At 40.4% G+C, this 26,468-nt stretch overlaps 1 protein-coding gene across 2 annotated transcripts; it reads left to right on the top strand.

Moving 5' to 3' along the window:
* On the top strand, window positions 1-26,468 carry cdh19 (cadherin 19, type 2). Of its 2 annotated transcripts, none has more exons than XM_079361932.1 (13): window positions 1-63; window positions 2,425-2,492; window positions 7,415-7,806; window positions 7,929-8,223; window positions 10,566-10,685; window positions 12,125-12,292; window positions 13,457-13,647; window positions 15,450-15,703; window positions 17,429-17,565; window positions 18,515-18,636; window positions 18,948-19,065; window positions 21,112-21,363; window positions 23,518-26,468. In XM_079361932.1, the coding sequence occupies exons 3-13, from the start codon at window positions 7,549-7,551 to the stop codon at window positions 24,030-24,032; spliced, it is 2,430 nt and encodes an 809-aa protein (XP_079218058.1). In that variant the 5' UTR covers window positions 1-63; window positions 2,425-2,492; window positions 7,415-7,548; the 3' UTR covers window positions 24,033-26,468. The 2 variants fall into 2 exon arrangements, with proteins under 2 accessions (XP_079218058.1, XP_079218059.1); XM_079361933.1 differs by lacking the exon at window positions 1-63 and adding an exon at window positions 22,882-22,924 and having other exon boundaries at window positions 2,084-2,492; window positions 23,518-23,916.

Genomic DNA, 26,468 nt, shown 5'->3' with positions numbered 1-26,468 from the left:
TGTCAGCGAAACCTTTTTCTCCTCTTTATGTCTCCTGTCAAGAGAATGATGCTTCCACTGATAGTGAGTAATACAAGCAGTATATCCCCATTACAAGTTGCATTATTTATACAACATGACATCCCGCTGAATGCTGATTTGACCAGACTCACCTTTATCTTGTCACAAATATGCTGACCATTACTCTGTCGCCATTATTTGACAGCCCTGAAATGTCACCAGAGACTGAGAGATAGTCGAATTCACAGCCTCGCCCTGAGAGAAGAGGAGAACAGGGAATGTAAATAATCCTTGCTGGCGCCAGACCCAGGCTTTCATCTGTGATATTCTTTTTGCAGTGTTCGGTCCACACTCCATCATTATAATGAGGGAGGTTCAATTAGACAAGGTCTACAATGGGGGTTTTAAATGTCACAGTGCAGGTCCTGACATTTCTCTGTTTGATATGGAATCAGAATGGGAGCGGAGGAGTTCACAGGGAGAACTAATCTCAACTTCCGAAATAACAAATTCCCCCCTGTTTCAAAGCTTTCGAAAGATATTTACACCCAAAACAATACTCAGAGCTTTCTAATTATTGAATATATTAGCATTGTTGAGGTTTGTAATTAGCCCTCGGAGGTTAGCATGCTTATGGTAAGTATGAGGAACTCTTGGTATTTTATCCAAAAGGGTATTTGGTCGTCAAATTTTAAAAAAAAGAAACTTTCAACTCTTAGTAATTGGAGTGACCATAATTACTACCAAAAATGTCTTTTTCTCTTGGAGCCTTTAAGGTTAGTGGTGAGATGTTTTTTTTTTGTTCCTGTGAGTTTGGGAATTGATGTTAGCAACAAGCTAGCTCAGCACACTCAGTAAAGCTAAAAGTGTTTGTTGTCGTGCACTGTCCTAAAACCACACACTTTCATTCTATTGAAATACTCTATAGGACGTCATGGTGAGTACATAGTTTTGTGTGTATGAGAATGACTCAGCTGTACTCTAAACTGGCCATATTTTGAAGATTGAAACAGAGAGCACAAGAGGAATTCAAATCAATTATTTGACATTTGAATGACAGCACAAACTTGATGGGGAGTAGCTCAGCCAGCACTTAGCGGCAAGGCTAACAACAAAGCTAGCAGTAATTTAAAGTTAGCTTACTGTTAACTGTAACAAATCAACAATGTTTTTACATTAAATCAGGTAAATGTGTACAAATGCCTATAATACATCAAAGATGACACATAACACCTGTAAACTGAAAATATGTTTCCAACTGTGTTGTGCTTTGCAGCATAGTTTAAATCAACTTTAATGCAATTTTACCAAACGCTCGACAACTCAAGATCAAATCAGATCAACTTCTTCCACCCTAGCAATTAACACTGCCTGAGTGATGGCTTTTTAAAGGCTATTTCTAGAGAGGGAGGTTTAGGTTACAGACAGATGAGACAAGTGAGAGAAAAACACACGATGCAAATGTGTCCGTGATTCAGTTTGAAAAATAGGGACTGAAATGAGAGAGAGATCTCCCCCTTCCTCTTCTGTTTCCTAAAACATTAATCTCAATTCTTCACAAGATGTTAAACTTTCTGTAAAACGTGTAACAGAGAAATGCAACTGTACATTTTGTTTATTAAATATAGAAAAGATTTAACTGTGTCAATGACAATATGTAAGATTTTGTCATTCTTAAGTCCATTCTCAACAAATCCTCATCATATATGTTTGCTTTTTTCGTTCCTGTCAATGTAAGACTGTGGAGACCGATGAGATCATCTTGTCAACCATCACAGCACTGACATCACCACAGGAGTGAATCTAAGGTCAGGTAGATGTAGGAACACCCTCAATATGCTTCAATGGCCCTTATAAAGAAGACTTGTAAACAACCGAAAGGAAGGAGCATCTTGTGTAATTTGCATACGCTGTGTCACAACAGGTCAGTTTTTAAATGTGACCGTATCGGGACAGGGCAGGAACAGCATGCTCCCTGGTTTGAATGTCAGAAAACAGACTGTTGACTTGCTATCACTGGCAGAAATAGAGGCCCAACAGTGGATGATTTAACATCCCCCTCCATGCTTCAGCCCGGCTCTAATAAGCGCTGAATTGTTCACAAAAATATGGAGAAAAACCAGAGAGAGTGAAAAGATAGAAATTCATTTGTGAGTCTCGCCTGCTACTATTTGCATGGTGATGAAGGCCCCGAGTGTTCAGCAGCGTTGAGATGCGAGTCTCAGACAATAGAGCCTGTGTTTGTTCTTCTCCAGGAAGTTTGAAAAGGGCAGAAGAGGGGAGAGAAGAAGAAGAAAAGGGGAGGTCGTCAGCAGAGGGGATTACGCATTGTGAGAACCACGTGCATTCGCTTCTGCTATTGTGGCAACTGAATTGCTTTCCAGTACCAGGGTATTTAGTCAAGCAGATTGTGTTTCTTTACAGCCCGTGATGATCTCTCTTGACGGCGTTTGGTGAAGTGGCTTGAGGGACAGCAGCAGCAACACAAACAGGTGGGTGTGCTGAAGTCTTGCCATACGAGCTGCAAGTGATGATCTTTTGTCAGAAGATATTTAGAAGCTGTTTTATGCGTTACCCAGGAAGACATGCTTAAAGAAATACAAAGAGTGGCAAGATTGTTGCACATAAAAGCAGCAACAGAAAGGCTGAGAAAAATCATGATAAATGAATACAAACTATTCTAAAGGAGTCCAGGGGTTCTTTGTGTGTTCACAGCAAGAAATCAGTCATTTTTTGTACTTTTCAAAATGGGCTGCAATCTTTTAAGCAATGTTGTACCTTCTGGAATGACCATTGTTGGGCAAGTCACTGAAAATGTGTAATTAATTATACTTACTTAGTCTTAGTTATTACTATCAAAAAGAGACTGAGTCACTAAATGAGTTGCTGCATTAGAAAAGCAAGAAGTTGCTTGGGCTGGCTATTTCCTACAACCCCAAGATACGATCCAGATACAGATGCAACGGTGCGATACGTATCGTGATAAATATTGATTTTGAAAAATGACTATGTCCTACACAGAATTCATTACAACAGCTGTCCTTTATTGTTGAGAATAAGAGCAGAAGCAAAAGGATCCTAAAACTTAAAACACTTTAGTTCCTCAGAGATCCCAGAAACACCTTCAAATGTTTTAATCCCAGAGATATGGCTGTGATAATATTGTGAACAGCACCATAGGACTAATGTCTTTCAAAACTTTCATCACGGATGACAATACTTATGTTTATTTGACTGTTTCCCCTAAACTAACTCGTAATGTGTGCTTGTATATGATTGTAACAGATTGAATACACCCCAAAAGTAAATAGATGTGTTACTAGTTACTACAAATACCAGTGGTGTTCCAGCAACAAGTGACTTTGTAACACACTGGAGAGTAAGTTTTAGTCCTCTCAGATGACTATAATTCATTTATTCATCCCATGTTGAGAAGCTGTATTTAGATCTAGTTTGCAGCAGCAAAACACTAAACGCTTTTAGTGCAACCCGTCTTTGTACATTGAGCTTTAAATTCTTTTCATTGGTTATTCCAAATTAAATGATTATTTTACCATTTTACAGGCTTTTTTTCAATATGGTTTAAACCGCCATTTTGCTATGTGAAATAAGTTATCTGCCTCTAACTCCAGGGCAGTAAACACACCATGTAACTGCAAAACATCCGAAATTCATGATGAGAAGAACGCCTTGGTGAAATAATGAAATGTCTAGATAGCATTAACATGATGTGGCATTTCAGTCCAATCCCAGCTAAAGGCCCGCAAACAATATCACGGAGACACTCGGGGGCATCAGGTTTTCATATTTTTTCTTTCAAATATGCGAGTTATGATGATGATCTGTTCATGATATTCCCTCAAACTCCTTGTCAATTTTTTCTCTTTATCACCCACTTAAGACTTTCAAGATAAACCTCTTTATTTGTAAAACAATGTTTTATCCTTTCATAGAGATCTAGGCGGCATCCCTTAATTGTTTTCCCCGAATAGAAGGAAGACATGTCCTATCACTGATTACTGTCAGTGGAAGTTCCGTGACACTCTGCTAACCAGTGATGATTTCCACTTGTGCGCATGATAAAATCAAACAAATTACTTACTAGCAAGTACATGACGGCTTGATGTTCCCCTGTTGGTTCAGGCTCGGTCTCTGGACTCATTTGAGGACCTGATTTAGGAAACATGAACTGCATGTCAGTCAGCGTTGTTGTTGTTTCACAGAGCTGAACAGTAAACAAGTCTCATGATAGGTTCCCAAATGACCAATTAAGGACAGTTTGTCTTGGAAGGGTGATCTGAGAGAAGCAAGCCTTAACCGGTGGATTTTTTTTTTTTTTTACAAGAATGCAGGGTAATGATTTAATGGGTTTGAAGTCTAAATATACACTTTTGCACTTTATTCACATTTGTTTTACTTTACCACTTTTAATTCATCCACAAGGCCAAGGCAGACGACGAATGCACAAAGAACCACATCATTAATCCTCATATTACGTTAGCATCCTTAGCGGTTAGCGTCGGCAGTGCAGAGTGATATTGATTGTGTCATCCACAATGTCAAGCAGAAGCCGCCTTTTTCTTTATTGCCGTGTTTTAACATTTGCATTGGCACATTAGACACATTTTAACAGCACCCTGGAACCATTTCCACAACAGAGTGACATTTTATTAGCGGGAACACATCACCATATAGGAAAATAATGTGACGGTCTCAGCGCATCTAGTGCTTAACATTGTGAGACTGCAGCTCATTGTCATTCTGTCATGCGGTAGAGCAGCGTTCAGTACATACAGGCTACAGGAAGTTGGAAATGGGAGGATGGCCTATTAGAGGTAATGAATGGCTATCAACCACAGGGCACTCTGCATGTACAGCGTGCCACGCTGAAATGAGATTTTCTTTGGAGAGGAGAAAATTGACCTTACAGTTCAATGGTGTTTCTTTCTTATTTTTACTTTCTTTAGAGTTTTCTCAGAACACGGATACTTGTAGATGTAAATTAATGGGTTTAGAATGTGAAAGGTCTATTGCTATATTTGAGGCTTTTCAAAAGCAAAACTCTGGCAGGATCATCATTATTGTCAACCACAATCAAGCTTGCTGTCATGCAGGGACATGTGTTTCACTTGCTCCCTGATACCTTTGCTATTTACAGACCTGGGCGGAGGCTTTTCTTCCCCTCCTTTTATTTTTAAGGATGGCATGGTCATTATTTCCCCAGAATTTCATCACGTATTTCTAGAAAAGGCCAATCTTGTTAAATTGGCAACTAAACATCTGTTGACCTGTGCACTACTCCTGCCGCATCGGTAAAGCCCGATACCCCAAGGACCATTTTTTAAGCACACTCCTCGGCATGTTGACAGCCATGTAGTTGCTTAGAGTAACATCATCTAGGGCTGTTGTCTACATTTGGCTCAAGGCGTTTAGTTTGGGCGCGTGCTTGGCAGCCCTACGAAAGACCATAACGGCTCACGATTCACTGGCCACTAATTGGAATGTCACTCCGCAATGCTCCGAGATATGAAAACGACCCCGTAAAGAGGTACATAAGCACAAACACATCGTTTCATTCATGAACTGTATCGAAATTGAATTCCGGCAACAAAAGCCCACATCGGTAATTGATTGTACCAGCTCATTACAAATGGGTCCTGACGGCTAATTTACTTTTACAAGATTAAACATGAACATTATGAGCTGTTAATACTGCATCTACTCCAACTGCTGTAACTACTTCCTGCACTAGATTTTTTACATTTCCACAGAGACCACCCATGCTAAAAATGTATGCACTTGCATTCCTGTAAAACACTTTGTTTGAAGCACCCGTGATGTGATACTGTATACATCATGTGAAGATATTAGAGTGTCAAAAATGCCATTAAAACAGTCTTGAATGACGGCTGATATGACTTCAAACCCTTAATAGCAACTGATCCCGCAGAGTTATAATGGATGGTTGAACCTTGACTGGTGAGTAGCAAAGTTGGGTTTAAGGATTTATGTCACGGCTGTGGCAAAGTTGGTAGAGTCGGTTTTCTCTCAACCTGAAGGGTGGGTGTTCAAATCCCCAGCTCCTGCAGCAATATGGAAAAAACACTTTATTTAAAATTACTTTGTATTTATGTGTTTTAATAAGATTTTAATGGGATTAGTTACTTCAGATTGCAACTTCTGTCATCAGTGTGTGAATGGGTAGGTGTGAGAGCGCTTTGGGAAGTACTTGTACCACCAGTATTAGTCAGAAGACTAGAAAAGCGCTATATAAGCTCAAGCCCATTTACGCAAAGACTGTATGAAAGAAAAGTCTGAAAAGGTCGAGAATAGAAAGACAAAGAAGGGAATCAGACGTACGCTGCTTTGAAATACTTTGAGAGAAACTTTGTCATGTGAAAGTGGATCATTTCCAAAGAGAAAAGCAAAAGGTTGTGACATCAACCAAGCCTCGGCACCAGTGGTCCCTCTTGGAAACAATGGATGTTAACACTTTGAATGATGCCTTGTTTTGGTCTTTGATGGCAACATACTTTTCAAAGTTGACAGATGATAATTACTTTTGCAAGATGAAAGAAAAGAAAATGTATAATAAGATGCATACCGATATAAATAGTAAACTGACTCATTTTCTTGATTACAGTCTCCAAGCAGTGACGTCAGTTCAAGTTGTTGCATTTGTGTTGTTCAAACTAATTTGCTGTTCTGTCTGACTTTCTCTGTCCTTCTGACACTCTTGGCCCTGATCTTGGTTGATTATAATTGGAGCATTGATTTGACTCAGAGTTCGTCAGAGGCATGTGTGTCTTTGTTTTCCATGTCTGGGGAGACATTGATCTAATTAGAAGTCTTCATTAGTCATCTGCAGAGTGCAGTGTCATGCTTAAGGAATGATGTTCAGGCCCTGCTCCCCCCCTTGTCAAGCACAATACCAGGCCTTGTCTGAATGACAAAACAGAGGGCTGTTTTCAGCTGCCAGTTCAGCACTGCAGGATGCAACACAATGAAATTCAGCTCTGGCTTTCATGCTAAAGTGTGCTATCCATCTAAGTTGTTGCTGTGCAATGGATTTGACTAAAGACAAAAAATAACATAAAGCTTGTTTAGAGCAGCAGTTCTCCTTTTCTGTCCCTACTAACCTCCAGTTACTCACTTTTTTAAAGTATAGCGTGCTGTAACACTGAAAACCTGACTTAAAAGCCTCACACTAATTTCAGATATAAATGCAAAGTCTCTACATGTGGCTTTGTGATTTAAAGTACATTAATTGTTTTACATATACATACTTTTGTAAAATAAAAGACTGTGTATTTGGACATTATCCTAGACTGATACTGATTTCAATTTGCTATCTCTATGTCGTGCTAAAAATCCTCACTGTAGTCATTAATTATATTGTTAACTTTTATTTCAGAGACATGAGCATGCATACAAACCACGTCTTAACAAGATGGGATACAGCCCTGCCGGGATCATGAATTACTGCGCTGTTCAATGAAAAATTGGTAACACTGGAACAAGTGATACCTCTTCTTTCCAAAAAAAACCATGGGAGGGGCAGAGGAAATTCAAATGGAAATGCACGGATGGTCAGTAAAAATGAGCATATCCAGGGTTTTGGCCATGGTGACGGTCTTTTCGATGATTCCTGGCGGGGTGCTGAGCGATATAAGAGGTACTAAGGGCCTGGAAGCCCAACAAATGACCCAGGGGTCCACTCATCTGCATCGCCGCCTGAAGAGAGGCTGGATCTGGAAACAGCTGTTTGTCCCCGAGGAAGATCCCACTCTGCGAGTTATTGGCCAGGTACCGCTTCAGTTTGAATGTCCTCCATGTCCTTGATACGGTACTTTGCTTAGTCAATGCATGTCTTTTGGTTATCTCTGAAATAAACAAGCTTTCATTTCACCCCGTCTTTTTTTTTTCAGCTCAAGTCTGACTCTGACCGTGGCGAGTTTTCTATTAAGTACATACTCTCAGGAGAAGGTGCCGGTGATGTCTTCGAGATAGATGAGTATTCTGGGGAGATTCGGACGCTGAAAAAGCTTGACCGAGAGGAAAAGGCCTTCTACGTCCTTCAAGCCCAGGCTATCAACAGGAGGTCCAATGAGCCAGAGGAACCCCAATCTGAGTTCATCATCACGGTTCAGGACATCAATGACAATGTCCCTCAGTTCCAGAATGAACCGTATGTGTCCAGCATCCCTGAGATGTGTCCAACGGGTACGTTTCCGAAAGACAAGACACAAGTACAACCTGATTCATGCTTCTTGCGGTGGACGGTGCGGTGGTATTATACCAAAATGCAGCCAGAACCAACCTCAATATTCTCTCTCATCTCTTCGAACCTCTCCCTTTTGAAAGTGCAGAAAAAAATTGAACAGCTCAAAGTACCTTCAGGCTCTGTAGCTAATCATTTCAACGCAGTCGGAGCGAAGATGCCGCTTTGATGCAAAATCTTGGAGGTGCACGGTTGGGTGCTCAGACCCTCCACGGACCCACCTTGTGCTGTTTTGCCGGCTGCAATTGTGCAATACCGCCACGCTGGCTGTAAGAAGCTTGAGTCAGGTTTAAGAGTTATAAGTCAGAATTTAGATTACAATCCAATTTAAAGGCTCAACTCACCAAAAATACCACACATGAAATACAATTACTGTGGTTTCCTCCAAGTCCAGACTGAATAGACATAAGTTTAGACTCTGAATTTTTGATTGTATATAAAACTTTGCACAGAATTTACTTGGAATATGAATGACTTGTGACTCACCGTCTTTAAATCAACACCACCAACTTATCATAGTTTCTATTTCACCGATACAAATATCTCACATTCTCTTCAACTTCTGCTACGCCTGGTTTTGTGCTACTAGCAAATGATGGCACCCTGACCCACTAACACCCAGTACTATGATTATGTTTTTGCTTTCCTGCCAAGTTTTTGACCCCCCCAAAAAAATCATGTTTTTCTAACATCTCGAAAGCTTTAACCAGCTCATGAATTCAACGTAATGTGCCAGGGACAGTTACTTCCTGAAGTCATTGTTGCTAGTCAATAAGTAAAAACTCCAGCCGAGACATACTGCCCCAAACCTAAATCACTGTAAAACTTTTTTATACTACTTTACTACTTTTTTATATTACATCTTATAATATGTACAACCAACAGAATAAGACTCAATCTTTAGGCTAGTTCAGCTGCTGCCCCTCTGTTTCCAGTTTGTATTCTAAGCTTACTACAAATATGCCAGATATATGAATATAGCAATTAGCCTACCTTACTTTTTGCAAGAATGTAAATAAATATAATTTCAAAAAGTGCTAACAACCCATTAATTTCAGTTCAGCAAGCTAGCTAGCATATTGGTGTTAACATTTAGCTAGCTTAAACACATATATCTCTTCATATAGCCCTGAAGTTACGCTAGCAGTTTAGATGTATTTCAACCATTCAAACCACATTTTTCTTCGAGGAAATCTTTTTATAAATGGTCTAATTTTGAGATTAAAAAGGGTAAATAAAAATAATGCAATGTTAAAGATTCAAATGTGAAGGCTTCTTTTTATGATCAAAATGAGTCAAATGTGTCTTAAAAGTAGAATTCATCAAGAAAATCTCTTTAATTTACAAATAGTCAACTGTCTTTTATTGACAAGATAACAACTTATTGCCTTTAAAGTTTTACGGGATATAACCTTCTCTTCAATTGAATTTCATTATTTTTTAAATCTCCCAGAAAACAATGAAGAAGAGGTTATATGAATCTCTTTCATCTGTCCCCACTCAGGAAGTCAAAAGTATTGGCTTCTGAAAGGTAGCTCTGATGGCTTACATTTCTTAAATAATGTTATTATATCCACTGCCCTTTCATACCACAAACATTTCCATTTCAATTTATATGTAATCTGCTTTTGAAGCATAATATCTTGCCCATAATAAATCATAATGCATTTGACTTGGAAAGAGAAAGTGAGAGGGTGAGATGGAAGTGTGCGCTACAGAAAATAAGAAATCCTGTGATAAATTCCCTGCCTGTGAGAGAGAGAGAGAGAGAGAGGGACGGATGGCTTTCTGGGGGAGGGGGGGACAAGATAGACAAGAGGACAGAGGGAGAGAAAGATAGCGTAGAAAGCAATGTGAGAAGAAGGATATGGGCGGTGGAGAAAAGGGTAGCAAGTGCGACAAAAGATAGAGAGGTGAAACTGTATTAGAGTGCGAGGCAGAGAAATGGAGGGGCAGGTGGATAGTGAGAGAGACATCGCTGTGGGGTTGGAGAGGCTGTCACACACACCTGCACCGCCTTCCTGAGTTGTGAAAGGCCGACACTGCTCCCCCCACCCCTCTCACCTCACCCCTTCAAACCCCCTCCACTCCTTTGTCAACATCCCTCCGCTAACCCTACCACAACCTCGCCCCCCCTCCCCTTCTTCCATTTGCACTGCTCTCCCTCCCCCCAGAGCCAGACAGACAGACCCTGCGGGACTCTGGCATAATCACTTTATTTCCCCGTCGACTGGAACTGCAGCCTGAGCTAACTCCGACTGTGTGATCCGCTCCCCCCCCACAGGGACCACAGTGGCCCAGGTGACAGCCACAGATGCTGATGATCCAATGTTCGGAAACAATGCCAAGCTCATCTACACCATCCTGCAGGGGGAACCCTACTTCTCTGTGGAGCCAAAGACAGGTACTAATAACAGATACTGATAACAGTCCTTTACTCGCGTACAGATTTCTTATACAAACTGTTTGAGGTGGATTATTTGGAAGTAATGTTGGGCTTAATATCACTTGGCTTATGAAAGGACGGAACACAAATGTTGACAATTTAAGGCCTTTGTGACAGGGAGCTATCCTGTCTTCAGGCTCTGTCCCTCTGGTCCTACTCACTTTAGACAAGTTGGACACTATTGCTCACTTTGAGAGTAGTATGAACTCCCTTGGCATCTTTATCTCTTACAACAACTCTTCATAGATTTAGCTGCTCTCTTCCTCCATTGGGAAAAGAGTCAGTGTTTACATCTAAAAAAACTTCCCCAACTTATACTGTTGAATGTGCATATACAGTGTATTTTTTACTCGGGTATCACAGCGGTCAGACTCAGCACCTCCCACACACATTGTTGACATGAACTGTGAGGAGAGCAGAGGGGGAGGAAATTATTGGCGGCAAATTTTTAAATGCAAATAAATCCAATAAATGAAAAAGGCAAATCAGTTGAGCAGCAGTTGGCTTCGAACCACTAGTTGTACTTTTTGCGTGTGGCTTCAGTTAACCTGTGAGCAGAAGTCTGCAGATTTAGTTTATAGTTTTGTCACTGTCAACAAATCCAATAAATCATCTAACAGACATCACCCATTGGTTCAGAGGCATTTTGAAGCTGGAACGACGGGTGTTGCCATATTGCAGAATAATTAGATATAATGTCCCCCTAGATTTTCATCAGTCATTCTTCATCCAGCTTTAAACTATGTGAAGTACAAACATGATTCTGTTTACATTTATTTACAAACCTGGATCAAAGCAGCGTAATATTTTTTCAGAAACTCCAGGCCGACCCTCTGAATTATAACCAAATAATTATAATATTTAAAGGTACAGTATGTGGAGTTCTAAATCAATACTGCAATATCAAAAGATAACGTTGAGGTGAGCCGGGAAGCATGCGTTTTTATAGGCAGACAGCATGCAGTTTTTAGGAGGTCTTCTTCCCCAAACACTGTCTTTTACTTAAAAAAAGATTGATACTGCTGAATGTCACATCTGTTAATGATACAACAGTCAGTTACTATAAGTGATATAAGTGAAGTGAATGAGTGCAAAATGTCTCAATGACCCACCTGTTACAATTTTACCTTTCAGTTCAGAATGTCTCTTTGTAGCTGTTGAGAGCTTTGACTTTGACCAGAAAGTGCAGCATTGAATAGTCCAAAAGCACTCTCAGTATTTCTTTAGGTATCGATCAAGTTTGCAGACTTGTCGTTATTTGACTGAGTGTGCAGCTCAAAGTTTAAAGGCAAAGTTTGTTCACTTCAATTTTCATTTCATCAAACCCGCCCACAGACGCACTTATGTCTAAATAGACTTCATTTACCTCCATCTGTGTCTCTCTCCTACACTTGCAGGGATTATTGTAACATCCTGGCAAAACATGGACCGCGAGGCACGAGAGGAGTACCTGGTGGTGGTGCAGGTGAAGGATATGCTCGGCCTGAGCGGCGGTTACTCCTCCTCCACCACCGTCACCGTCAGCCTCACTGATGTCAACGACAACGGACCCACGTTCCAGCACCGTGAGTTGGTGGTGGTGATGCAAACAGCGGGACACACACACACACACACACACACACACTCAGGGAATCAATGAAAGAGTACAAAGCATTGCAGACTGCGAGGACATGTTTAATATTATACCTAAGAGGCATTTATTTGATCAGAGTTCTCCGGTACGGGTGGGTGGTTCATGCTGCCAGCGCTGCATTCAGCCGTACACATCTTGTTATTCAGACAGCAGCTAAAATTAAAAGGATACAGCCGGAGAATGACGGTGAGAGAGAGAGAGAGAGAGAGAAGGAGACGGGGATGCTCACCCGCTCATGTGTCCCCCGCTGGATGAATTTAATCATTCAGAGATGAAAGGACATTTGTCATGACCTTTGGAAACAAACCTAGCCTTCTCAGCAATAAACCTCACTAAATGAATGCCCTGGGAAGAAATCAATTCTGCAGAAATGAGACGGCAAGGATGAGACTTTTAACTATTAATGTCACATTCACATTCATTGCTGGTGTTACTGTATCCCATGGATTCCATGTTCAGGCAAAGAGGTCTTATAAATATTGTATGACCACACTTCACTTTGAACCGTGCCCTCTGTTTTGTCACATAATTGCAAATTATTATCTGCAGGGATTTTTTTTTCTTCTTCTTCTTTCGAGCAGCTGGTTGCTGTTGAGTCCTCCCAGATGTGGCAGACATCCAGATAGAGTCCCTCAAAGACACAATCACGTTTTCTCATCTTCTTATTAGAGTTACGGCGGGATTATGTGGAGTCGCCACAGTTTATCACTGCCTCGCACAAATTGACCCTCCCAACGCAATCTTCTCCGTCCTTATCACGCTGCACACCAGCACAATCACTCCACTATCTATTAACAAATTAACATGAAGTCGTGAAGGGATGATCTAGTAAAGAAACTTTGGTAATCTTGTAAACGATTGTTATTTATTAGTTTGCTTGTTTGTATCAGTTGTTGTCTCGAAATACTGCAACAAATTAAATTTACTGAAAAGAGCTTCAATAAAGTTTCTCTGAACTTAGCAGTGTTCACTACTAATGAACCAATTTGTTATCATCTAGATTTATTTTTCCCTTTCATATCTTACTTTACTGCTCCAGGCTAATGGTCTCAACATAAATCTTGTTTTCTTTTTTTTTCTTTTTTTTTTTCAACAGACCTGTACACCTTTGCCGTGCCTGAAAATGCAGCCGTGGGCACCACAGTGGGCAGAATTATGGCTGAGGATGGAGACACTGGCATCAACGCCAGAATGACCTACAGTCTGGAGGATGACCTGGAGGAAAGTTCCACCTTTCGCATCCGGACAGACCCAATGACACAGGAGGGAGTGGTTATGCTAGCGAAGGTAAACACATTGTAATAGCAAAACACTAAAAAAAAAAGACATACAATTTCATAGGAACAAGGAGCTATCAATTATATTACCTTGAAATCATATCACATCAGGTAAGTTTGACATTTGAGACAAAGGCACGAACCAAATTTAAACTATCATTACAACTGATAAGGAGCAAAGTGACGTATCCTGGCACCCTTCAATAACCAGGCAAGCTCACACAGAGACAGCTGGCTCACAGCAGCACGAGCAAATTTAAACCCACTGATACACGGGCAAAAAAAAAAGAAGAAAAAATCAAATAAGATTCTTAAAAATTAATGAGGCTACCAGACGCTGCAGTGTAACAGCCTGGCACAGGGACCCAATAATCACACACAGACACACACACACCTGGCAGGAACAGCAGCATCGACACCTCTACAGGTCATAAACGTATATGAGCACAGACTGAGCACATGTGCAAAGTTAACTAGTTTGCTACGGCACAACATCACAGAGGGATTACTTTCATGATTGCACATCAGTGCTGATATTTGCCGGTTTCTGCTATTTGTCACAAACAAAGACTGATTTCTGTAAGTTATTGTGTAGGCAGTGGTTCTCAACCTTTTACACCTTTTGTGTTCATGATCCCTCCCCCCGCAGGTGATAAGGCAGAGCATAGATTAATTAACAGACGGCAATAACAGTTCACTTAACTAGATTTCTGACCCTCTTCTTTTAAAGATTGTACAGTGAGTTGACAATTCTCATGGCTATCTTAGCGCAATAGCTTGATGCGCCACTGCAATCGCTAAGAATAAAGAATCACTGTGGAGAAGAACTTAAGAATAAATGCTCATAGTTCGTATTTAGTATCTGAAGCTACAATACTTCATGTCTGCAATTAGCCAGTTAGTTTAGCATAGCTTAGCACAAACGCTGGAAAAGAAGGGAAAAACTGCTAGCTTGTCTGAGTTTTGATCATACTTATGAAGCTAACGGATAAACATGCTGTATATTAATGCTTTATGTGTGTTGGAGTTGTTCTTGGCTGGTAGTGTGTCGAGCTAATATCTCCCTTTAGACTTAGGATGATGACAAAATTAAGAAAAGTCAGGCAAATAAAACTAAAAATTAAATCATGTCTTGCAAACAGGAGCCAAAAAAAAAATATTTTTTTCATATAATTTTTTCAAAGACTGGAAAAACACGTTTTCTTTCTAATTGGCTGTAACTTCTTTCTTAGATATGACCCTGTTAGTGTGTAAGATGCCCTGTGTTTGGTTAGACCTGAGCGTAGAGCATAGCGTTAAATAGAAAGAATGTCCCTGACACTTTTCTATTCAACGCAGTACTCAACCAGGAGTGTTTAATTAATCTTGTTGTCCTCTCAGACTCACTCCTTCTCTCTTCTCATTCAGCAGGCCCGTGCTCCTACTTTAAAGCCCTGGAGATTTAAACTGGGATTTCTCGATAATGAAATTTATGAAAAAAGAAAAACAATATTGATTCTGTCTGTGAATCATTTTAGGAATGCAGTAATGGTTTGCATGCTGTTTTCTTATTACAAGCATCATAATGTTTATTGAAACCACAGCATTATTTAAGTACGTGCTCACAGCTGGCAGCTTATTGACATTGACTAAACAATTTTAACATCTAGCCCGGGATGCATCCTTCTCCCAACAGAATAATCAGCTGTCTTCAGTATGAGTTGGCACAACATATTTGGGAAGCTATTACTCTTTAATCTTGCCTAATGAGATTTTTAACTTAAGAGCACCTGCATGAGTATGAATATTAAAAAGGATGTCTTTCCTCCACAGCCGTTGGACTATGAAACTAAAAGACGTTTTGTCATGGCAGCAGAGGCGGTCAACGATCACGTGGACACTCGCTTTCTGCCTCTGGATGAGTTCACTGACAGGACGACGCTCAAGATCATTGTGGAGGACGTTGACGAGCCGCCCGCCTTCCTCTCGCCGCTCTACGAGTGGAAAGTTCCAGAAAATGCAGCTGTGGGAACCGTGGTTGGCAGTGTTAGTGCTAGAGACACTGACACAGTCAACAATCCCATCAGGTAATGTGAAATGTCTCAACCAGGAAGAATGGCATCTGCCACCCGACTGCCAGTATGATAATGACGAGGTAGATACCCGAGCTAGTGGGGGCGTAATGTCCCCAGACAGCCTGTCCTAGACAGCTTCCTCCACAGGGTGAAAAATCATTCCATTTCAAATAGTGTTACTGGCTCGGTGCATCCATTTTTACCCTTGATCTCTGGATACCCTGTACATGGTCATATTTATCTCATATTACTTTAGTCGGAAATGAGCCCTGCTGAATAAATCATGACGATTTTTTTTTTGTCATACCTCACAGGCTTTTCTATCTATTGCTGTGGTATTATCACAAAGCGACGTGGCTAGGACGTCGGAATGTAATAAAGCACCATACAAGGTGGCATATGGAATTGAGATTTGCAGTCATTTGCAAGTGGAGCACGTTGCAGAGGAGACAGCAGCAGTAGTGGTGCCTGCAGTCCATCTAGACAGAGCTTAAGAGTGGCAGGTGCTGCATATCATCCTCAGCCTAGCGTCTATTACTGTCCCTTTGGTGACAGTGTCTCATTGATTAATAAATTCAGGCTGACATTTTAGGGGTTTCCACAGCTCTACTAAATATGATGAAGTTTGCTTTGGTCAAATTGGCTGATTTCCATGTTGTTATTAGAAAAGTGACTCACAGAAACGATTCATTTCAAGATTAAATGTTTTTATAATCAGTGTTTAAAATATGGTTGTGTTGAGACCAAAAACATTTCTTTAAAGGTCACATATCGTTCTCCTTTTGAACACATAAGTCTCAGAGCTCGCTAAAACATGACTGTGAAATTTCTTGTTGTAAATCCACTCTGATCCTGTATTTGATCATGTCTATAAACCCCTCTACTTCAGCCCTGCTCAGAACAGGCTGTTTCTGGGTCTGCAGCTTTAAATATGTAAATGAGCTGTGTCTGACCACGCCCCCTCTCTGGGTGTACTCGGGCTGTCTCGCTCCGTGTCCTATTGTTCACGGTGAGAGGGCAGACTCAGAGGGCAGAACAAACACCTAGCTGTGGGAGTGTCACCCACCTGGGGGAGGGGCTACTACCCTTTGTGATGTCATCAGGGGGAAAATCTCCAAACGGCCCGTTTAAGGACACATTTTCTGAAAAGTGGAGCAGGCAGAAGACAGAGTGGATGGACTTTTTCTCATAATTGGGAGGATTGTAGACAGACTAGGGACACATGTTAGTGTTTGAAAAAAGATGTTTTGCATAATATGTGACTTTTAAATAACACGTGTGTGGATAATGAAGTATAACTTCACAGAGAAGGAAACGTGTGTTACGCTAACAAAGCTGCACCATTCATAGAAATGGGAAGACACACTTTTAATCACTATTTAAAAGACAGAATAGAGTTGTTTGCAAGATTTTTTCATCAAGCTTTTTTAATATTTTATTTCCTGATGAGAAAATAAACAAAAATTTGAGTCTGACTAGCAATGATATTCCTTTTATATACCTGAAACATTAACTAGTTACTTCTGCCATCTGTGTAGGATCCTTTGTTTTCACTGTTTTGCCACGTCTGTGTCACAATATCTCATGTTTGTTCTCTCTTTGTTCGATATCTGTCATCGGTTGAAACATTTGAGATGTTTGCCTAATTAATCTCCCATTGGTATCGCAACATTTTTGTGTTGCCCAGAAAACAAGCTTCCCTGCTAAATATGTGTTTCTGTGATTTTTGTCCTTCAGATATTCGATTGACAAAAGGAGCGACACAACAAAAGCTTTCAAGATAGACCCAAACAATGGAACCATTTCTGTCGCTAAAGCTCTGGACCGAGAGACTTCAAACTGGCACAATGTTACTGTGGAAGCCAAAGAAACAAGTATGACAAAATTTCACGTCTTGTACAAAAGAATATTTTTCATTTGGTAAAATGATGGCAGATTTATCTGCAATCAGCTCTGAAACCTGTCAACAAGTGATTCATTGCAATGTGTAGTTGTAATCTATGTCTACAGCAGTGATTTACTTCTGCAGTTCACGAATGTAACATCGAACATTTGTGCAAACTTAAATGATATATAAAAACAACAGCTTTATTACAAACCCATCTCAAACAAGCAAGCTCATAGTTTAGCAGCTTTTAGCTAAACACAAATGATGAAAAATAATGAACAGTTTACAGATCTGAAAATAGAAGTATTAGCGACTTGTACAAACAAAACTTAAGATACTGTGATTTTTTTTCTTAAATGTTAACTGAAGAACTAATAATCCTTTAAGATCATTATCTTAAAGTTTTGAAGAAGTTGCTGAATATAAATGTTAATATCTTACAAGAAGGTTAAAACTGTTGACTTCAACAACGACAGTAGGGATTTGGGTTGGGAACCAGAGGGTCGTTGGTTCAAGGCCCGGTGTAAACACACGTGGAAATCAGTCTAAGGCATCTAACATCCTTTTTATGTGCAGCCTCCTCACTCTGACATCTCTCCATGAGTGCATGTCCATAGGATCCATGTGTGTGTTTCAGCCTGTGTGTGTAACAGGTCTCAATAACAAAGTGTAAAAATGTAATTCGCCCCAGTTGGAGTTAGCCAAAAGGTATGAGACTAGAATGATTCAAATTTCCCCCTCAAGTCCATTGTTATGGTTGGTTTGAAAAGAAGCGGGGAAATGTAAATGCCCTTTGTCATTTTTACTCCTCTGTTGTGTTAAAAAAAGGAGAAACATCCATCAGTCTTAAGTATTATTTTGTCAGAGCTTTTATAAAACATTTATGATACATGTGCCCAGTGGACTTCAGCAAATGTCTATCTTCACTACTGCAGCGCAGAACCATTTATCCTCCTCTGTGGTGGTGTTCGTCAAAGTGCTGGACATAAACGACAATGTGCCAAGGCTTGCAAGAGATTACCAGCCATTTATTTGCGAGGGGACACAGGCTGGACAAGTATGTATATTATGATGCACTGATGTTCTTGATTTAATATGTGAAAGTGTGGAAATGACAAATCCAGTGGATGGTGACCGTAAATGTTGCGTCACATTGTAAGAAAACAATCCCACTACTTTGTTCCTGAATAGTGACGGACTTTATAAAGGACCATTAGTTTATTGTGCATGAATCCATAACATTTCCAGCTGCTGAAAGAGATTCTTCACATTTCTCAGAAATGAAATACCAAGGCCGCATATGATTATGTCGACTTTCTGGGGAATCTTTTTGTGTAATTTCCAGTAATGGTTCTCTTTGTGTTTCAGCTTATTCAGCTGCTCGATGCAGTTGATCCAGACGACCCTGTGGAGGGACACCACTTCTACTTCTCCATGGTCCCGGAGAAGCACATCAATCCAAACTTCACAATCAGAGATAATCAAGGTTATGTTTAATTAAGTTTTCCACTTATGATACCGTTGCACGTATGATACCTCTGTAACTTTATAATTTATTCATTCATGATTGCTGGTAGCAACTTTGTCCTGGGCAATTAGAGATTCTCTAAAGTAGGTATTGATGTGCTTACAGTAATGGTTTAAAGGGGACGTTTTAAAAAAAAAAAATCCACTTTGACAGGGTTTTTGAACATTTATTTGAGTTTCTACGACTCACAAAAATGTGAATTAAATTTATCCAGTCCTCTTGTGGTGTGCTCAAGTCTAACAACACAGAGAAAAATGCTCTGTTTCAAATGTGCTCTCCTTGTGACATCACAGTGGGATTCTGGTTAAAAAAAAAAAAAGAAAACCCTCTCCTCCAGCAGCCGTGTTTTCCCAGGGGGCACACTGTGATGAGTTGCAAAAGAAGCTCAAAGCTTAACTTGTGTTGGCAGTGTTCAACACACTCCACTGGGGGGGGGGGGAGTGTGTTGCATTTAAAGAGACACACACAAAAACGGAGCGTTCTGAGAGAGCAGGTTTCTACAGGGTCACAAACCTCCTCTGCTGCTTGATTCATGTTATATTTGGACCAAAGCACAGCACATATATTTAGACTACAGAGGACTGTTTAGGGGTATAATATGTACTCTAACATTTAGGAATAGGTATTGATTTTCTTGCCTAACAACGGAGGAGCATGTTTGACATTCTGGTGAATATGCTCAGCCAAAGAAAAGCTGCCATATCTTTATCTGATTATGCTGTAAAGTTCAGTGGTAGTTTTCTGCTTAGGAAACACAAAAGCAAAGAATAAGAGAAGACCACTGATACTGACAAACATGGAGATGATGACAGTGACTCCACTGAATGATTAAACAGCTGGTTGGAAGCTACGACAGTAATAATATGACAGCGATAATGATACCACAACACAGTCCTTCTGAGAGCCACTGTCAAAAAGCAGGCAGCTTCGACTGAGTAAAAAGAGGTAAAACATCTGGTTGTTTTCTTTTTACAGGCATGAACCAGTTAGTGAATGACCTTGTTTTGTGTCTTTGTTCTATTTTACCAAGAATAGTCATTTATGGATTACTTATTTGAAGTTTTATGGAGGGATAAAGCCACATCGAAAGTCCCATTTCATGGCTGGAATGAAGATAGTAAACTGTCTAAACCACAACCTCTTTGAGCTGTTTTCCAGCTACTTGATATTTTTTTTACCAAAGAATTTTAACTCACTTTGCATTTATAAGTGTAAATGTGGCACATTTAGCAAGAAAACCTCTGGGTAAGTTGTACTTTTGGTAGCTGACAGTCCCTAGAGTGAGTGAACCGAGTGTGTTTGCCTTGTAGTCAGTGATCAGTCAACCCCCTTTTATTTTTTTTGTGTAATGAAAATGGGCAGTGAAAATCGAACAGTGTTGTTAAAGTGTGCAGCAGAGGGACGTTTGAATGTGCCCAATACATTAGAATGAAATGTATGCAGGTGTAGTGAATGGGTGGTTAGCCACGCAGGCACAACAGTCCAGTCAGCAATCAGGTGAAGAATAATGATTCAAGAAGTAAAAAAAAAAAACAATTCCATACGCCGTGAGGCAAATTAGACTTTTAAAAGTTCTTAAGTAGACTGAATAAGTCTTACAAATGAAGGTTAAATCAGCTTTCCTAAATGTTCTTTATAAATAGAGAATGATATTCTCCAAACTGTCAGAAAGCCTGAGCTGTGTTTTATGTTGCATTTGTCACTTCACACATTATTCTGCCAAGTTTTTACTGTTTATGAAACACACTGACATTAATGTCTCTTCCAGGAGCGAGAGAGACTGTTATTGACAAGATTGACTATTTCCATATGATTATTATGAAATGCCAGAAACAGCAGTTTATCATTATTGTGGTTTGGTTTCACACATTGACTAAGAGCTCAAATATACTTGACGAAATCTAAACTCACCTAAAGTTCCTTTCAGGAGCTTCAAACATTGGAAGCGGTGATCATTTATTTTACCAGTATTTTGAAAAGCTTTTTCATTTACTTGACTTTTAGACAATACAGCTGGCATCGTTGCACGCAGGAGTACTTTCACCCGCAAGGATCGAACCCAGTACCTCCTGCCTGTTGTGGTGACGGACAGCGGCTCTCCAGCTCTCTCCAGCACCACCACTTTAACCATCAGCGTGTGCAGCTGCCAGCCGGCCGGACACTGTCCCACGGGGGGCGTGGAGGCCCTCGCTCTGTCTATGGGTGTCAGCCTGCAAACCTTGTTAGGGCTTCTGGTCTGCCTCGTCACACTCACAGGTATGCAAGCACGTTCTTTTCCACTGACGTCAAATTATTAGCAAAGTAAATTATGAGTAAAATAATTAGCGTCTAACATTGAGATCTTTGGAAATTAAAGATGAGAATTATATTGGGAGATTTGTCTCTTGGAAGTTTTAGCCATCTGTCATCATCGAGGAGCCTTAAATAAAGAAAATGAAAAACTAAGGCTGCAGATTAGTGCATTTAATTAAATGTGGACAAATATGGAGCCCAAGTCTCAGAACTGTTAGGGTCACAAAACTAAACCGAATCCAAGAATAAGTCAATGAATACATTGATAATTAATACGGTTTTCACATATTTATTTTGGGGACTTCGTACATGGGGCGCGACCTAACCACAAGGCCATCATGGCCCCGATAAATCCAACTTTTAAGTTTATGAAGAAAGAAACAGAATTTAAGATGTATGAAAGTTATTTTAATTTCCTGTTTACATTTTTGTGAAATTCAACTGGGTTTTTTGTAAGTTATCGTTCTTCTATTTTCCTCGTTTCTCTTCACCTAATTCCTTCATGAAACTCCAGAAGCTACTCCACCCTAAATGTGTCACCTGTAAGACTTTTGCTCCATAAAGTCTTACAGCAGTAAAATCATTTAGCAGGCTAATGCTGTTTTTTTAAACATTAGAAAATTAGTTATCAGTTATAGTTTCAACGAGCAGAATGACAATTTGGTCCTTGATAGAAAAGAGAGACAAGAAGTTGACGATTACGACGCCTTAATGGAAAATAAATTTATGGTGTCTGTAAATTTACAAGTAATATTTTCTCGTGTTAGCATCCTGGCTAAAGCGACTGTCAACAGAGCTTTGGTACTGACAACTTTTTCATTCATTTTATTTTATTGATGTATTCATGTCCGATGTTTTCCAATCTTTTAGGCTCCATTTATAAACCTGACAGGGTTTTCACGTCTGTGAGAGGTGATTCAGTTTTGTAATTACGACCTTGAACAACTTTTTAAGGTCCAGAACCATCCGAGAGTAAAAGGCCCATACACAGATGGTTGTTGATACACTGATAAACAGGAAGAAGGAAATCATTACAGAGAATTATTCAGACCGGTTGTGTTCCTGCATCTTCACACATTTTTCAATACAAAGAGCAAAGACCTGTTGATCTTTTTCGGCGAGGGTTCTCAGGGAGATTGACAAGACTGACGTTGGACTGAACAGGATTATTCTCTCTCAGAGGCATGCTGAAAATGTAGTTTGTTTTGTTTACGTGAGCGTCGGAAGAGTACTAGAGAGATGATTGTTTTTGCACTTTGGCTTCAGAAGTAGTGATGCAGAGTGATATTTCCATAAGACGAAACACTTCTACCTTTGAATAATAAAGCCTCTGTGAAAATGTACCGCGACGCTGACGGCTGAGCTGGCCAACTTATCCAATGTAGAAGAGCCACTTTATTTCTCCCTGAATGTTGGAGTTAATAAAACAATGCAATCGACACTTGTCATTTGTTGTTAAGAAGAAAGTCGTTCTTTTTTCAGCGGATCTGTTGAGCTTAAGCAGTTCCACCCTCACATCATTTTGGCAAGTATAAAAACCGTGTGCTAAACAGCAGGATTCTTCATTAACAAATTTGCACTTTCATTTGATTCCCCGTTTTAAAAACTCACCAGTGTGCCTTTAACACACACTTTTAAAATGCTGAACGCTTGCAGTGCAATGATGTCGGGTAATGAGCGCATTGGTTGCAATACATCAGCAGCAATGCCACCCTGGGACATTGATGGGTTTGCATAGTGAAGAGCTTTATTATGACCTCGGCTGCTTTGTGTCCTCCCTGTGCCCATCACATGAAAGATTAATGGCAATACCTGCTATGCTAACATTGTGTCGGATGAGCACAAAAGCCAGTGAAAACAATCAAGCATTCTTTCAGCATTCTGCGCCACGAGGAGAGAAAACAAACTTTATGTGAAAGGTGAAATTAAAAAAATAATTCATAGCCTAATTAACACTCGTTTTGTGTTATGCATCCACAAGAAGTTACAGAAAAACAAATCTGGCTGCTATTATTTTCCACCCATGCTCCGACACCCGAGCTGCTTTTTTTTTTCCCCTCTCAAAGCTCATGCCCTGGTGTTTAGCTGTAATGATCTCCTGCTGTGTTGTGTCTGCAGTGCTGTCAGTTCTAATGCTGATGCTGAGGAGACACAGGCGGAAGCAGCAGGAGGGCCTGGAGGTGGAGGTGAAGGAGCTGGAGCTGCCGGAGACGGTGTCGCAGAAGGTGCTGTATTACGGAGAACTCGGGGGAGGAAGAGCAGACCTGGACTTCTGCCAGCCTTCGGTTCCGCTGCGCCCCCATCCCAGGAGGAAGGAGAGGAGGCTGCGGAGGGAGGACGTCAGGGCCAGCATACGGATGTCCCTCCGAGAGTCACACCTCATCGGGCCGGAGGATGACGTCTTCAGGCAGTTCATCCTGGACAGGCTGGCCGAAGCCGATCAGGATCCTTACGTTCCTCCATTCGACTGCTTAAGAACCTACGCTTACGAGGGGTCAGGGTCTCCTGCTGGGTCCCTGAGCTCGCTCGACTCTTTGGAGCTTTTACCAGAGCAACCTGTTCGTAACTCCAGACCCTGCTTGGTGAGACTCACCCCTTGGCATGGGGGAGGAGAGGAGGACACCATCTTCTAAAAGGGCTGTTCTTCCTTTGATAGGCCGAGCTAACTGGCTGCTGGCTGGAGCTTCATATTTATTATACGGAGAAGGAGCGCGATCAGTATTCCAAATAACTCAGCAATTAAGCAACGTAATAATTAATCGTTATATAAGGTCATGTATTCATTTTTATGCTGGTGATTTTTGTTTACTCTGTTTAAAGATTCATGACGTAATTTAAAGCATTAGTATGTTTTCTACAATTAAACTAAAGTGCACTGATAACAACTTGAGCTCTACCTGAACATTATGTTAGACTGTGTCAGTGCCTTCAATGAAAAGAAAAGCATCTCCCTTTTGGACTCATTCTTATGAAGCAATCAAACGTCATGCTATCTTACCATTATCCTTAATTGGTTTTAAAAGAATCGGTTTTATTGCAGAGTACATTTACACATACAAGGGTCTTGGTGTAAAATAACAAGTACTTAAATAAAATAAAATATGAGAAGCAATTACCAATATATAAAATAGAATTTAAAACATGTTGAATAGAAAGAATAATAAAAAAAAAACACAAAATGTACGCAGGGTTCATGAGAGGAAATAAATGTAAAGGGGCAGTTTCCCTTTGTTCACTTTGTTTGTTTGGTGCAACCATTAAAGCTGTACGCCAATACTTTGCCACAACAGCACTAAGATTCAACACCAGCTTTTAAGTCGCTCTCCACCCATTCGTTGGGACACAAGCTGCTGATTTAGAGATCGCACCAATGGAGAAATTGAGTCTAACTGACTGGATATAATTCCAGCCATGTATAACAATAAGTGAGGGTTATACTTTCTGTAGAACTACTCACTTTTACATTGTTGATGTTTCATAATAAGTATGTCAGCTCCTCTGTGTTCCTTCTGTGCGTGGGTTGTATTTACAACATGAAATTATACACATGAATGTATACAGTACTGCCCTCTGCATGGGTCTACTTTATAGTCCCTGATTAGGCCTATTCACACATAATAAAGTTCATATACAGAACAATAGGCTATCCATAAACAATCAACTGTTTGAAATGTTCAATGCCGTATGATATGGATTTCTGCTCTTTAAATAAAGCACCGGAGGGCACATCAAACTACACAAGTGCACCAATCAGCAGCTGACAGAGCTCACGGGTGACTGGCAACAAACCTCCAGCTGAGTGTGGTTAGGAAATGAGAAATATGTTGGCGGAGGCATGATTGGAAATTTACAAGAAGAAGTGCAACTCCTCAGAATCACAACAGCTTGAGTGCTGCAGAAAAAACATACAATATATAGTCCCTGACTCTCTTCCTCCTTCATGGTCATTTACAGTTTTATTGGCAAACACTGAGTGCTCACAGTTAGTTGTGTGGGTGGCGGCTCGAGGGGTGACTCGAGGTAATTGCACGGGGAACAGGTCCAGCCCCCTTCACCTTCTCGTGCACTAATTGGGCTGTTTACTGTCTGCCAAGGTCAGTGTTTGAACCACAAAGAAAGCACTTCTCAGCGAGGAAAAAAATGAAGAAATTATTACCAAAAAAAAAGAAGAAGACTTGGAAAGTAGCTGGAGTGCCTCAAAAATAACAGACACTATCCGGGAAACAACTAATTGCTGGAGTCTGTTCAGCTTTTTCTTTGCTGCCGTGGTTACTCGTATGAGGAGGCGTGCCACACAGTAGGACAATTTCCAGACATCTTTGCAACTCAAAGTGAGCTTCAAATAGCTTCCGCCATTGGAAATAATCAATCCGGCCAGCAATTTTTAGACTAAATCATCTCACAATGGTTTCTAAAGACACAGGTGTTCACAAAAAAGGCCTTTTTAAAGTTCTTTCAAAGCAATCTGCACAGTCCAACATGTAGGGTATTGGATTTGCCCATACGGCCTCTGTTCTAATTCCCTTTTCAAAAGAACCTTAATGTCAAAAGTCATTCAGCTCCTGGTGTCATTTAACCTTCTGAATTTCTGTCATTACCCATGGTGAATATCACGGGTAATTTAACCTAACAGCCTTTTTCTTTGTGTAATTATACTCATTACAGCAATGTGAAGGATTCCACTCCGTCAACTGTCTCTGTCTGCGGCTCGCCGGCACAGGTTATAGATTCAGCTCTTCCTTTCAAACCTGGTGCCAAACTCATCACAAAGCGCCACAATGCCCACGAGAGGGTCTTTGAGATGGGGCTCTCATTTGGCCGACAGAGAGCTGATTGAAAAGATGCCTGAAAGGATTTTTTGAGAGCCATTAACAAAAAAAAATCATTAGGAACATGTGTGCCTTAAGGTTTGGCTGACGCGAGATCAAATCTTTCCTGTGCAATTTGGAATCGTGAACATAATTATAGACAGTGACTGGACGTTGTTCTGAGCATCACCGTATAATGTTTGTGTCTAAGATTTCACGTCAAACTCAAGAGGCTGTAATTGTGCATGCTTTGTTCGCATT

This window comes from Symphodus melops (genome assembly GCF_947650265.1).
Source record: "Symphodus melops genome assembly, chromosome: 14".
In the NCBI taxonomy this organism is placed as follows: domain Eukaryota; kingdom Metazoa; phylum Chordata; class Actinopteri; order Labriformes; family Labridae; genus Symphodus; species Symphodus melops.
Note: the sequence above shows the minus strand (reverse complement) of the source record. Positions and strands in the feature narration are given on the sequence as shown.

Bases quoted from the DNA above. Each gene is read 5' to 3' on its own strand.
- cdh19 (XM_079361932.1), top strand. From the start codon at position 7,549: ATGGGAGGGGCAGAGGAAATTCAAATGGAAATGCACGGATGGTCAGTA. The intron at 13,648-15,449 runs GTAAACACATTG...TTTCCTCCACAG, and splicing joins GAGTGGTTATGCTAGCGAAG to CCGTTGGACTATGAAACTAA. The intron at 21,364-23,517 runs GTATGCAAGCAC...TTGTGTCTGCAG, and splicing joins CTGCCTCGTCACACTCACAG to TGCTGTCAGTTCTAATGCTG.